Genomic DNA, 17977 nt, shown 5'->3' with positions numbered 1-17977 from the left:
GCCGTTCAGTGGTCAGTTTTATCAGCCTGTTGCCTGCTGCTAAGCCAGGCTAGCACTGCTGGAGAAGCATTGGCATTAGCAATAGCTGCTAACTGTGCTTAGCACTAGCTCTTTTATCGTTCAGATGTGAGAATATCGGACTGCAGTCTGCATGTTTACCATGTTAAAACAAGCTACGTAGTACGAACCCTAGCTAATATCACCTTGGTTTACCAGAAAACTCAAGGTTCCTCAGTGTAGCGCTGTTGGGCAGCATTGGCCGCTAACCAATAGCTGTTAGCCAGCTGAGGCTAAACGGGAGCACTTTACTTACCCAAAAAACAGTTTTCAGGAGAGAAATCTGTGTAGATTAACATCCAGCACTCGTTTGACTTTAAAATAACTTTTTTTTTCTAGTTCATTACAGGTTTGCTTACTTAGCTTAGCCTTACCTAACTTATTTAACGTTACCCCTCACCACTTAGCGGCAAGACCTGCTGAATTAGATTGAAAACCTGGCGACACCCATGTTCCTTACTAGTGTCCCATAAAAAAAAATAGAGTATTATTAGCTAGTATAGCAGCACACAGATTTACTGTTCTCTGACAATAACTCAACACACCATTGATGTCTACATAGTTGGCTTTTCAACACGTTTCACTTGAGGATGCCCCACAGATGCTCAATTAGACTTACTTTGCCTCACAAAGACATCTGTAAAGTCATCTTAGAGGTGTGTTTAGGGTTGTTATAGTGTTGAAAATCTGCTTTGCCGTACAGTGATGCTACCACCACCATGCTTGAAAGTAGGCAAGGGACAGCAGTCTTGGTACTCCTTACCAGTGAATCACCACACATGTTGGACACCATCTGCGCCAAACTAGTTTATCTTGATCTCGTCAGATCACAAAACACGAAGCCTTAATCACTAGTCTTCAGCATACTTTTTGCATGCTTTCGTGTGTGTAAGCTTCAGAAGAGGCTCCCTTTTGGGATGACTGACATGCAGAAAGTGTTGATGCAGTGTGTGGCATATGGTCTGACCACTGTAAACCACTCCAAATGATCCAGAATGCAGCAGCACGTCTGGTCTTCAACCAACCAAAACGGGCACGTCACCCCGCTGCTCATTGAGCTCCACTGGCTACCAGTTGATGCTCGCATCAAATTCAAAACTCTTACAATCGCCTACAAGGTGATGACAGAACAGGCTCCTTCCTACCTGCACTCGCTCCTGAAGGCTTACGCTACCTCCCGGCCGCTGCGCTCCTCCAGTGAACGTCGCCTCGCTTTGCCAAAAACTCACACAAAGCAATCCAGACTGTTCTCATACAGAGTTCCCCAATGGTGGAACAAACTACCTTCCACTACCAGATCAGGAGAATCTCTCGCTATCTTTAAGAGACTCCTGAAGACAGAGCTCTTCAAAGAGCACTTACTCTCCTAACACCTCTAACTAACTACCTTCCACTACCAGATCAGGAGAATCTCTCGCTATCTTTAATAAACTCCTGAAGACAGAGCTCTTCAAAGAGCACTTACTCTCCTAACACCTCTAACACACTAACTACTTCTAACCCCATTTCCTTCTTCCCCTTCTTCACTTCTCTATCCCTTTATTTCCCTTCGACCTCCTTTAAGCCCTATCTAAAAATGGGTTATCTAAATTCCTATTACTTTGTACTTCATTATTGTAAGTCGCTTTGGACAAAAGCGTCTGCCAAATGAAATGTAATGTAATGTAATGTAATGTAATGTATTCCTCGCACATCCTCAACCTCTGCAGCAATGCTGGCAGCACTTATGCAACTATATATAAGGTATCTTAATATCAGACATATGAACCCCTACATTTTTTAAAGTGTTCTAAAACTGCATCTAAAAACCATATAAAAAGAATCCCACCTGATGAAGCAGAGAGATGTTGAATATTGGAGCGAAGGGAATGTTCGGTCCAGATGTGGTCTCGAAGATGAACCAGTCGGTCCAGGGCGTGGTGATGATGAGCTGCTCCGTTCGGAAGAAAGGTCCAAAGTGCTGGTCGAAGTAGTCCTTCTCCTGCCTGGCCTGGCTGTGGGGGGCCGACCACAGCTCCACGGGGTCCGTGGTGACGCGCATGCGGGCCAGACCTGAGGAGCAGCCGCCCACAAACACCAGGCTGAACAGGATTACCAGCAGGGGGTGCCGCACACAGAACGAACCCCATAGGCTGAAGCAGACGCGGAGGCTGTTCTCGAAGCGCTCACCCACAGACTCGCAACAGGTGGCCTGATCTGCAATAAACAAACCATAAAAGAAACAACGAGCTTAATTAGCTGTTAGAAACTAAAATTATGATCATAAAACTTTAACAAAAGCCATTTATTCAGCTCTGTAATATAGCTCTGTGGCCTAAACTGACATTGTGACAAATTGCAATACATTACAGGAAGCATAGGGGGCAGTATAGCTCCTGTTTCACTATTAAAGACTGAAGACAATTAAAAAGAAAGAGAACTGTTGCAGCTCTATTAGGCCCATCACAACAATTACAATATATTAAAAGACTCAAATACAACAGAAATAGATTAAACAATTAAATAATTAATTTAACCTCCTTAACATGATTGAGCTAATAATAAAATATAGATAGAGAGAGATAGAGAGAGATAGTGATAGATAGAGATAGATAGAGATAGATAGAGATAGTGATAGAAATAGAGAGAGATAGAGATAGATATAGAAAGATAGAGAGATAGATAGAGAGATAGATAGATAGAGAGATAGATAGATAGAGAGATAGATAGATACATATAGATAGATAGAGAGATAGAGAGAGAAAGATATAGATAGAGATGGAAACACAGATAGATAGATAGATAGATAGATAGAGATAGAGAGAGAGATAGAGAGAGAGATAGACAGAGATAGATAGATAGATAGATAGATAGATAGAGTGATAGATAGATAGATAGATAGAGTGATAGAGAGATAGATAGAGTGATAGAGAGATAGATAGAGTGATAGATAGAGTGATAGAGTGATAGATAGATAGATAGATAGATAGAGTGATAGAGTGATAGATAGAGAGATAGATAGATATATAGAGAGATAGATAGATAGAGAGATAGAGAGATACATATAGATAGATAGAGAGATAGATAGAGATGGATATAGATAGAGATGGAAACAGAGATAGATAGATAGATAGATAGAGAGAGATAGAGAGAGATAGAGAGAGAGATAGACAGAGATAGAGATAGATAGATAGATAGATAGATAGATAGATAGATAGATAGAGTGATAGAGAGAGTGATAGAGAGATAGACAGAGATAGAGAGATAGATTGTATTTTATTTATGTTTTATTTATTAAGGATGTTTAAAAAATATGTACATTCCAATTCTAATGTCAAACTTAAATTACAAATAAAATAAATGTAATTTAAAAGGGTGTATTTGGATTATTAGGCTATTATTCTTTTATTAGAATCAAAATAGAAGCAAAATATTGTCCTAAAATGACGACATTTATCAAAATATGTTTCTCCCAGTATATCAGCCAAACAAATACAGTTATTGTGACAGGCCTAAGCCCTATTATGGCTGCACAATACATTGCTTCAGCATTGTTATCGCAATATGTGCACATGTACAACAGTCACATTTCAGGGTTTGCAGTGTCTATTCTTGTGTCTTCTTATTTGATAAAAAAAAAAAAAGAAAATTTACATTTTTCTTATGTTTTAGTACTAAAACAATAAATAATTGCAATAAAAATACTATTTTTTTATTTTATACAAAAAAAAAAAACATTTTAAGGCAATAATAATCTGATAACATACTTTCACAATAGTCCAAATACAAATTACTTTTAAAAAAGTAGTGAACTAATATTTATATTAGATATAAAACATATTCTGGTTTGTTCACTAAATAATTTCATATGTTTTTCCTTATAGTTCGGATGACTACCGTAATTACTATATTACTGAGTGCACCTGAATCTAAACCACACACATTAATTTAAAATATATGTACATATATTCAGGAGCGGCCTGGATAAGTTTCCCTTTTAATGGGATTAAATGGGATATGTACACAAACTACGTTACATACCGCAAAATACATATACATATATACAAATAGCTCTGGAAATAAATGAAGAGAACACCTAAAAATTATGAGTTTCTTTGATTTTACTGCTGAACTGCTTGAAATGTTGCACCAGGAGTAAAGGCATAAAGTTATCTAAAAGCAGTGTGTAAGACTGGTGGAGGAGAACATGCTGAGACGCATGATAACTGTGATTAAAACAAAAAAAAAAAGTGTTACTCCACCAAATATTGATTTCTGATCTCTTAAAACTTTATGAATATGAACTTGTTTTCTTTGTATTATTTGAGGTCTGAAAGCTCTGTATTTTTTTTGTTATTTCAGCCATTTCTAATTTTCTGCAAATAAATGCTCTAAACGACAATATTTTTATTTGGAATTTGGGAGAAATGTTGTCTGTAGTTTATAGAATAAAACAGCAATGTTCATTTTACTCAAACATAAACCTATAAATAGCAAAATCAGAGAAACTGATTCAGAAATTCAGAAAGTGCTCTCTTAATTTTTTTTCCAGAGCTGTAGATATTAGCCGCATTTAAACAGTGTTAAAAAAGGAGTGGCTTATAACCTGGACATTATGGTAGTATTCATCTACAATGCAGAACAATTTAAAATAGTGATCAGGGTTCATAGATTTTGTGATAAAGAAATTTTCATGACTTTTACATGACTTTTTCACGTCTTTAAGGCAAATTTTCATGAAACTACGATTTTAAATCAGTGCAGACATGGACAATAAAACCAAAAATTGATTATAGTAGGTCTAAAATGACTTTGACACAATTTTTAATAATAAATTATGTCAGATACTGAGAACTCCATTGTGTAGGGCTAAGTTAGGTATTCGAGTACCACTTTAAAATAAGACTACGTTTATAAAGGGTTTATAAATGGTTTACAGTTAGTTTATTAAGGGTTACTATTTAGCCTTAAAATGCCTTAAAAATCATTAATAATCAGTTATAACACATACGTAGAAAAGGCAACAATATAGATGGCTGTGGGTTCACTATTGGCAAACAAAAGATCATTGTTGCCCTTTCTATGTATGTGTTATAACTGATTATTAATGATTTTTAAGGCATTTACAACTTAATTAGTAACCATTAATAAACTAATTGTAAACCATTTATAAACCCTTTATAAATATAAACCCTCTTTTTTTAAAGTGGTACCGGTATTTGTTACTCAAAGTTACTCAAAAGATTTTATCCATCAATAAATGGAAACACAAAGATTTGTAGACCAAATTTCCATGCCTTTTCCAAAACATTTGGGGTATTTTTATTTTTCCAAGCCTGAAAATTACTATTTTTAAATTCCATGACTTTTCCAAGTTTTTCATGACTGTACAAACCCTAAATGACAAAATACTGAATTTAGAGCGTGTCCAAACTTTGGAATGACCATGATTTAGTTGATCTGGACCAACACCGGCCAGTTCTTTTGGTCAAACCAAGTTTTGAAGTAGTTTTCTGCCCTTTTTTGAATCAGACCAAAAAAAAAAAAAAAAAAGTCTGGAGATTCAGACCAAACAAGGTAATGAAAGCTCGGTATATTAACACCAAATGTGTTTTGTCACTTAACTACATTAGTAGAGGAAAAACTGCCAGCCTGAACCACCCCACACAATAACCACCTCTGCAGTGGAAATGCAGAAATGCTAGAAGATGAAACTGAAAAACCCTTTTTGAAGAACTGAGAGCGTTGTTTTCACCGCGGCAGTGAGCTGAAAAGACACAATAAGCTCCCTCTGTTTGCATACAGAGACAGTGATGTGGTTTACCGGGTGATTTGTCAGGGTCATTATTCAGAGAGAGCGGCTGGGTGCTGCCCTGGATGGGGCCGTACTCAGACGTGATGGTCCTCTTTCTGAAACAGTGGCAGAGAAATGCAATTATTAGTAAAAATCCAACATTGTAAATGAATAGTGAAGTGATTCAGACTATAAAAGGAACACATAAGGAATCATTTAGTAACTTAAAAGTGTTAAACAAACCATAATACTCTGTGAAGAAGCATTTAGGTGCTCTTTTTATCTGTGGAGCTGTTTGTTAACTTGTGGTTTCTGAGGCTGGTAACTCTGATAAACTTATCCTGTACAACAGAGATAACTCTTGCTCTTGCTCTAAGTTTCCTGGGGTGGTCCTGATGAGTGCCAGTTTAATCATTTTCATATTTTTGTTGGTCTTTGCAGTGAATGCACTTTAGGAAATTCTTTCAAAGTTCTTGAAATGTTTAATTTCTTAAAGTATTTTATTTGCTTTATTTAGTTGAGTAGTTTTTGCTTCTCATAATCTGGATTAAAGCATTTCTCAAATATTCACTATTCACTGTATACCTGTAACTCTACCTCTTCACTACTTTACTTTAACTGATGCTCTCAAACACTTTATTAAGAGACAAGAAATCAGCACAGCTGTTAACTGAAAGCCTGAATTCCAGGTGACTCTACCTCATAAAGCTGACTGAGAAAATCCAGCCAAGCTGTACAAAACTAAGGTGCTACTTTGAAGAATCTAAAAGGTTATAAAACATATTCTGGTTTGTTTAACACGGTTTTTAGTTTACTAAATGATTTCAAATGTTTTTCTTCACAGTTTGGATGATTTTAACATTATACTTCAATGCAGAACATTTTAAAATAAAGAAAAAAAACGTAACTAAATTTACAGTGTGTCCAAAAGTAATTATATTAATTCTACACTTACGACAGATGAAGTCGACAAACCTTGATATTATTGGTGCAAGTAATTTGCTTTATTACTCCTTCACTGGAGCTATGAGGTTATGCAGCTCCCTATGCTATATCAACTTATCTTAACCCCTTAAACCCTGTGTGCAGACACACTTCAATTTTGAGGTCAAATTAATAAAAAGTGAGTGAAAAATATTTTTGGTCATCTAGTATAGTAAAACGGCTAAATACAAAAAGAGAAAATGTGCTGGAAAACCTAACTTTTAAAACTTTACAATCAAAATTTCAGAAAAAATAAATTTAATTTTTGCATTGTGTAACTAAAGAAAATAATATAATCCAACTTACTTTAGTTACACAATGCAAATAGGTAAGAAAAAAAGACAGAAATTTATTTTTTCTGAAATTTTGATTGTAAAGTTCAAAATTGAAAAAAAAAAAAATTAATTAATTAATTATATATATATATATATATATATATATATATATATATATATATATATATATATATATATATATATATATATATATATAAATTGAACACACTTTCCTAAATTTTTGTTTTGTACTTCTGATTAGATGATTCAATTTTTTGCAACTTTTGAATTTTGTAAAAAAATATATATTTATATATTATAATCCAACTTACTTCTGTTACCAAATGCAAAAATTAAAATTGTTTTTTTTTTTCACTAAATTCTGTTTAGTTAACTCCTTAAACCCCTGTGTTTAAACACACATTATGCAATATTGAACTACTGCAATTAACACTACTGCCATTTAGCATCAATTTCACAAAACCTAACTAAACTAAATAGGAGAGGTGGCTGTCAGTGAGAGACGATAAACTGCAAGTTTAAGTTCATTTTTATACCCTGGTCACACAAATGGAACATAATAATGTGCTCTGCATCATTTATTATGCTTACTAAGAGATTATTTCCTCTTTACACCCTTTATTTCCCACTTAATGGGTTAAATTACCAGAAATAATTAACAATGGCTTCTGCATTAGAGCTATACGTAAATAAAGCTTAACCTACTTTAAAGAATGTGCTATTATTCCATGTTAATCCTCACCTGTAGCACCAGGCTCCCAGCAGAGCGACGATGAAGACAAAGAGGAAGGACACGTAGGAGACCCACATGATGACGGTCATGGCGTCCAGGCCGAGGATGGTCCAGGGAGGGCGGACCGGAGGAGGGATGGGTTTGGGGCCACAGGCTTTACTGCAGTCCTGACAGGAGCACGGCCCAGACCCATCATCCAGAGACTCCGTACAGCCAAACGTGTCATTATTCATCAGGGTCATCCCGGCAGGAGGACCTGAAAAAGTGCAATATTTAATATCATTTAGCAGCAAAATCCTTTTTAACTCCTTTATAACATTATAAATTCATTTAATCCATCTTTCTTTCCTCCCTCAATTCTTATTCCCCGTTGTAACTAAAGTTGTAAATGAGATTTTATGATATTTCAGAAATTTAGGTACCAGGATATTTGGCCAGTTATCATGTTCTGACAATTTGAGGCTAAATTTAAACTTTATTACATTTTTCTTAATTTTTGCTGAAATTCTGATAGTGAAGTGCAAAATACAAAAAAAATATAAAAATGGGAAAAAAAACCGGATGAAAAAAAAATTAAGATATATGTTTTCCACCAAATTTTCTATTTTTGCATTTAGCATTAAAAGGTCAGAAAATGAAACACATTTTCCCAAATTTTAGTTTTGCAACTGATTCAGATTTTTTTCTATTTTTGCAAACTATATAAAAACTAGCTTTGTTACCAGATGCAAAAATAGAACAAAAATCTGAATCAACTGTAAAACTAAAATATGAGAAAATGTGTTCAATTTTCCCAAATTGACTTAAAAAAAATAATTTAATCTATACTATACTAAAAAAAAAAAACAAACAAAAAAAAACATAAAATGTTCTATTTCAGAATTTCACCTCACATGAAACATTTAACTCATAACTGTTACACTAAGCATAAAACATGCTTTTACTGATTGTGCATTTGGACTAAGGGCAAAATCTTGTAACAAAAGTACCGGTAAGTTGTATCAGTACCGGTATTATACCATAAGGTTTTTGTTACAAAATGCAAAAAAAAAAAAGAAAAATCGAGAACAGAAGATTTTTCCATTTTTTCCCAAAGTTCAAAAATAAAAAAAAAAATAAAAAAATTAAAACACTTTTCTTCTTCACTATACGAAATGGGGGATTTTTATTTTTTGCCTCAAATGGTAAGACAACACTGTCCATTAAAGATGCTTCATCTTCAATCTGTTTTATCTGAATTTTATTTCGATTTTTTTGTGTTCCAATCAAAGCCACAATTTCAGTTTAGCAAAACCCTTTCTTGCCATGTGCTTCAGAGACGTCTGCAGTCTCAGTTCCTTCATTTCTTTAAAACCCGGCGATGTCAGGCAGTGTATTCATTTCTTTACTCTCAGATCTTCCTGCAGTGCTCAGTTATCTCTCTCCTGTGACTCTGCAGCTTTATCAGGCCACCAAATTCCAAAGGTTAGCCCTTTGTTAGCCTGAGTGTCAATGACCAGCGAGTGCATGCAAACCTGGCTTACCTGCAAATATGGGATTTATGGCGAAGGGAACCTGCTTGTTGTTAATGTTAAACATGTAGCTGATCCATTTGGTGGGGGTGCAGTCTTTAGGGTCTGTCCCACACAGCAGACTGAGGGCTGGCATGTTGCTGGAGGGCGCCTGCACGTCCTTGCATGCGTTGTACATCGCTGCAGAGAGAAAAACAGACCTAAATCACAGCGTAGTGGATGCAAGAGCAAAAACAACCTTCATAACTTAGCATGTGCATTTGAGTGCTGCTGTGTACAGAGTCAGCAGGAAGTGTGGAAGAGAGCTGGGAGCAGGGAGAGCCGACAAACGGCAGGTTTAAGTTCATTTTTACACTCTGCTCACAAAATTAATTACTGCAGATTAAATAACGTGTTCAGAATCACTTACTACACTTATCAGTATAGCAGGGTTCTTGCACCATTTTAAAATTCAAATTTAATTTACATTTACATTTACGGTGTTTAGCAGATGCCCTTATCCAGAGCAACTCACAACAGTGCTTCAAAGTTACTTCAAATATCCAAAGCTAGTTTGTAGACTAGGATCAGGAGATACACAGAGCTTGATCATGTTTAGAACCCTAGGAACCTTTTTTTTTTTAGTTTAGTTTAGGAACTCTTTAAAAAGATGTGTCTTCAGTCGACGTTTGAAGACCGCGAGTGACTCTGCTGTTCTGACAACCAGTGGAAGTTCATTCCACCACCTTGGTGCTGCAGCACAGAGAAGAGTCTGGATGTCTGGTTTCCGTGGGTTTTGAGGGATGGAGGTTCGAGCCGAGCCGTACTGGAAGCTCTAAGAGCTCTTGGTACAGATCAGGCTTTGACCATTGCCATCAAGTATAAAGGAGCTGGTCCATTTTTTGCCTTGTAGGTCAGAGTTAGGGTTTTGAATCGAATGCAGGCGGCAACAGGAAGCCAGTGGAGGGAACGCAGCAAAGGAGTCACATGACTGAACTTCGGAAGATTGAAGACGAGTCGTGCTGCCGCGTTCTGAATTAATTGTAGTGGTTTGGTGGCTCGCAGTGGAAGACCAGCCAATAGAGAGTTGCAGTAGTCAAGTCTTGAGATGACAAGAGACTGCACAAGCACCTGAGTGGCTTCCTGAGACAGAAACGGTCGAATTCTTCGGATGTTGTACAGGAGAAATCTGCATGACCGAGTCAGATTTGCAATATGGCTCAAGAATGATAACTGGTCATCCATTACTACACCAAGGCTTCGTGCTTCTGCTGATGGAGTGACCAGTGAGTTGTCGAAAGAGATGGAGAGATTGTTGTGAAGGCTTGTAGTTCCTGAGATAAACAGAAGGTCAGTCTTGCTGGGGTTGAACAGCTAATGTTAGCTAGCTCTCTGCTAAACTTAGTCCTATCCCTGGTAACGTTAGCTAGATCGTTTAAGCTAGATAAAAGTATTATGTTTGCTAGCTTTCTGCTAATGTTAGTATATTAGCTAACTCACTGCTAATGTCATGTAATGTTTTATTTCTCTCCCCAGTAATTCTCTCCTCACCGTCAGCGAAGGTCTGGTTGATGTAGTAAGAAAGCTCGACCACGTTGGTCATGTTGTGGTCTTGGGAGAAGCTGGTGGCATTGAGGAACAGGCTCTGGTGGGGGCTGCAGGTCAGCTCGCAGAAGAGGGTCATGAAGTTGTAGAAACATGCTGGACACCTGCCAGAGATGAACAACAGCAGGTTTTATTGTGTGGTTTAGAGAATTGGGCTAAAATACATTATGAGGTTCATCAAACAATACAGCAGAGGATCAGATCCACCTGCTCCAGGTAAACAACCAGACAGATCAATCCATACGCATGTGGGTGAACACATGACCCGGGTGAATGAGTGTAGGTTTATTAGGTCATATATAAATGGAAGTATCCATACCTGGACAGGAACTGCAGAGGAAGCTGCACATTTCCCTTCAGTGTGGTCAGCTGTTTGGTATCACAGCACACACTCTGATTACCGTACGCCAAACCCGGACACAGCTCCTGCACAGCAACCACAAAACAAAAATTAAAAGGTGTCCTTGCGCTTAAATCTTTGTGAAATACAAAAGGTCTTTTTTGAATTGTATATGGATGCTGTACATGAAACTCTTCCTCAACTTCGTTATTTTATTTACAGGGGTTGGACAATTAAACCATAATTTATTGTGGTGACGGACAGTTCTGGTGGAAACAGGAGAGTTGAGGTGCACATTGAATTCTGCCGTGATTTGATCAGCCGTGGTTTTATGTTTTTTATTGGATACAATCCGGGTTAGCACCCGAACATCCCTTTCAGACAGCTTCCTCTTACAGCGTCCACAGTTAATCCTGTTGGATGTGGTTCATCCTTCTTGGTAGTATGCTGACGTTACCCTGGATACCGTGGCTCTTGATACATCACAAAGACTTGCTGTCTTGGTCACAGATGCTCCAGCAAGACGTGCACCAACAATTTGTCCTCTTTTGAACTCTGGTATGTCACCCATAATGTTGTGTGCATTGCAGTATTTTGAGTAAAACTGTGCTTTTACCCTGTTAATTGAAGCGTCACACTCTGCTCTTACTGCTGCAATGTGCAATTAATGAAGATTGGCCACCAGGCTGCTCCAATTTAGCCATGAAACGTCCCACACTAACTTTCAGTTTCATTGTCCAACCCCTGTACAGGGCCATGCTTAAGCTGAATTGACCTGGTTGGCACAGCCTGGCCAGACAGTTCTTATGAGTCAGTCCGTCTGTCTAGATCATTCCAACAGAAGCGGAGTCAACATTTACGATGAGTGTATATCGTTACGCACTCACGCCACGCCTGAGGATACAGCCTAATCAATCAATCATTAACTAGACTAAAACAAAAACACCAGGATTCCACGAAGTCACTTCCTCCTGAGCATCAGGAGATACTGATAATGACGTTTAGGACCTTGAACATACTTTTTTTTTTTTTACTTATTAGGGATTAAAGTCATATAATTGCATTTTACATTTTTTACATTTATTCTCTTACTTACATTTAACTGCAGTTAATCCCAGAATATTGTTGTGATTAATCTGATTAAAGTTTTGGCAGAACTCCTTACCTTTAAGAGAACCTGTCCATCTTCAGGTAAAGGTATGGGTGGTCCGGTGTAGTTACAGTTATATTTCTTCTCAGGAAGGATAGTTGAGTTACCGCACTCCCCATACCAGATACAGTGTTGTGCCTGGACCTGCAGAACCAACACAGCACAATATTAGTGATTACTGGTAAAAAACAACACTGTATGGACAAAGTATTGGCACACCTGCTCATTCACCTGCTGATTTCACCTACTGCACAGTTGTAGCGCAGAAAAACGGGCCAAAGAGTCTAAAAGCAGAGAGAGTGCGCAGTTCTATCACAGAAAAAACAGGCCAAAGAGTCTAAAAGTTGCCGTAATTAAGGAGTTTAATATGAAGAGACATCATGAAATGAAACATGAATTTGAAAAATCTTACTTTACACAACACTGTCAAAGATAGATAAAGATAGTAAGTCAAGTAAAATGGTGTGTAAATGAAAGTAATCAGGAAAATGTATTATATAAAGTGGTATATTTCATTATTTGTTTTTGATTCAAATATATTTCTCCTTCTGGCCCCAACAAAAAAAAGTTTGGACACCCCTGGCTTAATACAAACAAATTCTCACAGCAAATGTTCAGAGATCTGGGTACCAAAGCAGAGATTGCATATTAATACCTTATTTTTTAAAAAAGATTTCAGAAGAAAATGTGAGACATGTTTAGAAGAATGTCTATAAAGTTTTGCACATGTCCAGAAAAGCATGTGCGCTAAAAAGACGATCTGCTCAGTCTATAAAAAGCGATTTCTAGCACAGGAACCCAGAAGCACAGAAGCCAACCGCAGGCTGTGCTTGGTGTGAAGATCTACAGTATCTACAGTTGCACCAGTTGCAGGCTTGATTTTTTCTTAAAATGTTTTTCACCAGTTCCTTGAAGCATAGCAACGGGTTTCAGTTCCTCTTTAATTCTGTAATATTTATATTTATGGAAGGGTTTACTCACTATTAAACGACATCAAGTCTCATGATATTACTGGAAGCTTGTGTAATCAGCCTGAAGTTTAAGGAAGTTTAATCACCTTCTCTTCAATCATCCGTTAAATCCTTAAAATAGGGAATCATGTGGAGGAGTCCATGTTTATGCAATATATGCTAGTAAAAATCAGCTGGTCAACATCCAAACAATGTAAGTTTGTCAACATCTTTCTACCATTAGCTTCTCATGGGGTTTCTCAGGGGGTCCTCTGTTATTTTATTCCTGTCCGGATTGACCATGTGCACGTTTTCTACAGGCATCCTCTGAGAATAATACAGGCTGAATTATCTAATGTTTTTCACTGAACTCCGTGGTCCTCTGGTCATTTTAGCCCCGTCCGGATCCACATCTCTGAGTTTCGTCTCTTTGCGTTTAATAAAATAGCCATTTGTCCACTGCCGCGCACCGTAATTACTGTACACTTTTGGGCACACGTTTCCACGGCGACCTGCATAAGCACAACAGCGAGTGGAAATGGAGGAGCTACTGAACGCGATGTCATGTGGCCGAGAAAGCCTAAAAACTCACTGATCCTAACGTTTTTTCAATTGCAGTTCAGATGCAAGAGTTTTATCACTGAGTAGAAGTGTGAAATATTTTTTTTACAGACTTTTTACAAACTAATCCCGTCCGGATAGTGCTTTAGACCCATAGAGTGAGTCTCAGAGTTTCTAAAGCCTTTACTACTGTAAAGAAATCCCAGCTACACTCAATCCATTCTGCATGAATGTTTACATATTAACTGTTAGTACTGGGCAATATGGGAAAAATCTCATATCATGATATGGAATTTTTTAATATCACTATAACTATAACTAATATATATATATATAATCATGATATACCACATTTGAGTATGTTTTCAATTATTCTTCTGAAAAATATGACAAAATAATATCAATATTTTCTGGTCTTTCCAACTTTATTTCAAAGTGACATTAAACCATTAAACTTTCACAAATGAGAATCACTACCTTTTAGTGCAGCAACATATATATATATATATATATATATATTTGTATCTGTATCTAATGAAAACAGATGAGGTAGATGCAGTAGCTATTTTTAAAAAAATATATACAGGTATTTAAACTGAGTTATCAAAATTAACTCAATTACCATTTTTTAAAGTGTCCGTCAAATGTCGCAAAAAAAAATATATAAAAAATTATGAAGCGTTTTTTTGCAAAGATTACTTTATCACTTATATGAACCGAGTTTTTGCAAAAAGAGACCACAACATATATATATACATATATATGCATGAATAATTGATGAAATTACTGTAGAAACGACAGGGACGATAGAAGGTAAGTAGCACAATAGATACTTTTTTATCATCCCCACAATATTTATCATCACATCGCACAGCACTATTAACTGTAAGTGCACAGAAATGCCCTAATAAACAGAGAAGGGCGATAACAGAAGCTCAAAAAGGAAAAAACAGGGTCAACAGGAACCAGGACCCAGAGGAGGAACCCGACCCACAGAGCAGCTGCTTCTTCACGAGTTCACAAAAACACAAAAACAGTCCACCCTGAGCTCCCATTGACACAAACTGAGCGCTGGACACAAAAGCTGGCATGTGATTTCCAGCCTGAAAAGGAAATCTGAGCACTAACGGATACTGGTGATTTAGAGTCAGCATGTGACGAGTCAGCGGGACGAGCGACAGTGCACTCATCTGCATGCATTTACTCTACAAAGTGAGCAAAATACATTCCGCGCTGTTTCGTCAGCTCAGTCTTGTGACCTGAATTTACAAACAGCTTCCTTGTGAAGCTAGCAATCACAGCAAAACTTTACTCCAGCTTCAATCAGCTGCTGTACTGGATATCCAGTAAACCCTGACAGTTGTGAACATGAGTAGCTGAGAAAGAAGAGAATTTGGCTAGAATAGCTGACAATAACCAGAGCAGTAACCCACTAATCCAGTTGTTAACATCCAGCAAACAACAAACGTAAGCAAATGTCTAACATCAGCTAGGGTAATACATATTTAGCTAACTAGACTGGTTAAAATTCAATAAACATGTAGCAAACAAGCTAGTTAACATTAAGTAAACAACTAGCCAACACCAGCTAGATAAGTAAGTAGAGTAGAGCGCATTAGCAATGTGTGCCAAGTCCTGCTGGACAATGAAATAGTCGTCAGCAGAGGGAAGCATGAAGTGCTGTAAGATTTTGTGGGAAAACAAAACTGCACTGACTTTAGACTTGATAATAAAACACAGTGGATCAACACCAGCAGATGACAGACATGACTCTCCAAACCATCACTGATCATCAGTAAATTTTACATTTCATTTGTAAATCAAGGGAGAAACCAGAGTCTGGAGGAAGAGTGGAGAGACACACAGTCCAAACTGCTCGAGGTCTAGTGTGAAGTTTCCACCAATCAGTGATGGTTTGGATAAAGAGACATGTCATCTGCTGGTGTTGATCCACTGTGTTTTATTATCAAGTCTAAAGTCAGTGCAGTTTTGTTTTCCAACAAAATCTTACAGCACTTCATGCTTCCCTCTGCTGCTGACAACTTTTATAGAGAAGCAGATTTCATTTTCCAGCAGGACTTGGCACACTGCCCACACTGCCGAAAGTACCAATTGGTCTTACTGTATATAAATTTTCTAATTTTCTGAGACAATGATTTTTGGGGGTTTTTAGGCCATTGGCTGTAAACCATAAACATCAATAATCACATTTTGAACTTGAAATTAATGAAATAAATTCACTTTTCAATGATATTGTAATTTTTTGCGATGCACTAGTATAAGTGTGTGTGCATGAACAGTTAATATCTTAACTGACGCTGCTGCTGAAGCTCCTGAAGGCCTCGGGTTGAGCTGACTCAACTCTACCGCTCTCTCTGACTTTGCTAAGCTCTGCATTAACCAGGCCTGAGCATGTGATCACCAGCTGAGCTCCTGCAGCCAAAGACCTGCGTATACGATTCTGCTCCATCAGCGTTTCCACTCGACTAAACACTGTACTACAAACCTCCCATAGAACCAGCGCTGGGCGATCTGATCTTAAATCAATATTACAATTAATTGGAAATTTTACAAGGTGCTCAGTTGGCTTGGAGTTGGTTTAGACTGGATGGTGCGGCGTCACATGATTAAACATCTGGCGGTATGTTTTTAAAAGGATAAGACACAAATACATTAGTATTCTTAAGTAAATAAAATAAAAAATAAATTAGTTTGCTTATGGAAAATTAGGTAAATTACTTGCCCAGCCTTAAATCAGAACAGTCCTGTAGAACCATTAACATTAATTCTGCTTGTAATCTACTAAACTGACCTACTAATTACTCTAACATGTAATTGAGTACATTTATCTGTAATTTAAAACTCACTTAAAAAACAAAAGGGGAAAAAACTAAATTAAAATTGATTTAAAACTTAATTTACTTAATTGTTCAGTAACACTTTACAAATAACACTACTTATGACATTAATACACATTGTATAGTTAAGCAATGTATCAATAATTGAGACAAGATTAAACATTACTACGTTTTAATGATTAATAATGTACTAAGAGGACCTGTTATACCTCTTTTTACTCTTTACTCACAAGTTAGAAGCAAAAATAGGTCTATGAACTACATAAAAAATATGTTAATGGATTTCTTTTCACAAAATCACTCTCACATAAAGAAATCTCACCAGTTCTATTCTTGCAAGTTTCAGTTCCTTTTCAGAATGAGCTGTTTAAGGGCTCTGACACTTTTATGCAAATAAGCTATTGCTCTCCAAGATGTTGTGCCATGCTTGGAGTGTTTATTATAGGGGAAGTCGAGACACAAAATAAAAAAAAAAACATGCAAAGTAGTTTTAAATAATACAGCTTTGGAAAAAAATGTTTAGACCACTTAATAATTATAAGTTTCTTTAATTTTGCCAAATTGAAAACCTCTGGAATATAATCAAAGGGAAGATGGATGATCACAAGCCATCAAACCAAGCAAGCAACCAAGGAATAAAGTTATCCAAAAGCAGTGTGTAAGACTGGTGGAGGAGAACATGATGCTAAGATGCATGAAAACTGTGATTAAAAACCAGGGTTATTCCACTAAATATTGATTTCTGAACTCTTAAAACTTTATGTATATGAACATGTTTGTCTGTAGTTTATAGAATAAAACAACAATGTTTATTTTACCCAAACATAAACCTATAAATAGAAAAATCAGAGAAACTGATTGAGAAACTGATTGAGTGGCTTCTTAATTTTTTCCTCAACAAAGTGGTGTAGTAAATCCTGAGACCTTGCTTTTTCTGGCTGTAAAAGATTTTTATTGGCCTACCTGAGGCTGCTGACAACTATGGTGCTGCTAATGATGCTGATACAAGAGCTACTGCCAACATGGAGATATGGTCTTTATTAGGGGTGGGCAATATTATATCGTATACAATATATCGTGACACAGATATATCGTATATCGTATATATCGATATAAAAAATCCATATCGTGATAATAGGGCTGTTCTGTCTTAAAAGTAGTCTATTATTTACTGTGAAGC

The 17977-nt window shown here is 36.8% G+C and overlaps 1 protein-coding gene across 1 annotated transcript in view; it reads right to left on the bottom strand.

Moving 5' to 3' along the window:
* npc1 (Niemann-Pick disease, type C1) overlaps positions 1-17977 on the bottom strand; it is a 52896-nt gene that overhangs the window by 30256 nt on the left and 4663 nt on the right. Inside the window, exons 2-8 of the mRNA XM_022678692.2 lie at positions 12444-12572; positions 11258-11364; positions 10885-11042; positions 9367-9534; positions 7853-8099; positions 5861-5946; positions 1886-2253 (exon numbers count right to left, since the gene is read on the bottom strand). Of these exons, the coding sequence (XP_022534413.2) occupies positions 1886-2253; positions 5861-5946; positions 7853-8099; positions 9367-9534; positions 10885-11042; positions 11258-11364; positions 12444-12572 (1263 nt within the window). The remainder of the gene's footprint in view (positions 1-1885; positions 2254-5860; positions 5947-7852; positions 8100-9366; positions 9535-10884; positions 11043-11257; positions 11365-12443; positions 12573-17977) is intronic.

This window comes from Astyanax mexicanus, chromosome 4 (assembly GCF_023375975.1).
Source record: "Astyanax mexicanus isolate ESR-SI-001 chromosome 4, AstMex3_surface, whole genome shotgun sequence".
NCBI classification, from domain to species: domain Eukaryota; kingdom Metazoa; phylum Chordata; class Actinopteri; order Characiformes; family Acestrorhamphidae; genus Astyanax; species Astyanax mexicanus.
Note: the sequence above shows the minus strand (reverse complement) of the source record. Positions and strands in the feature narration are given on the sequence as shown.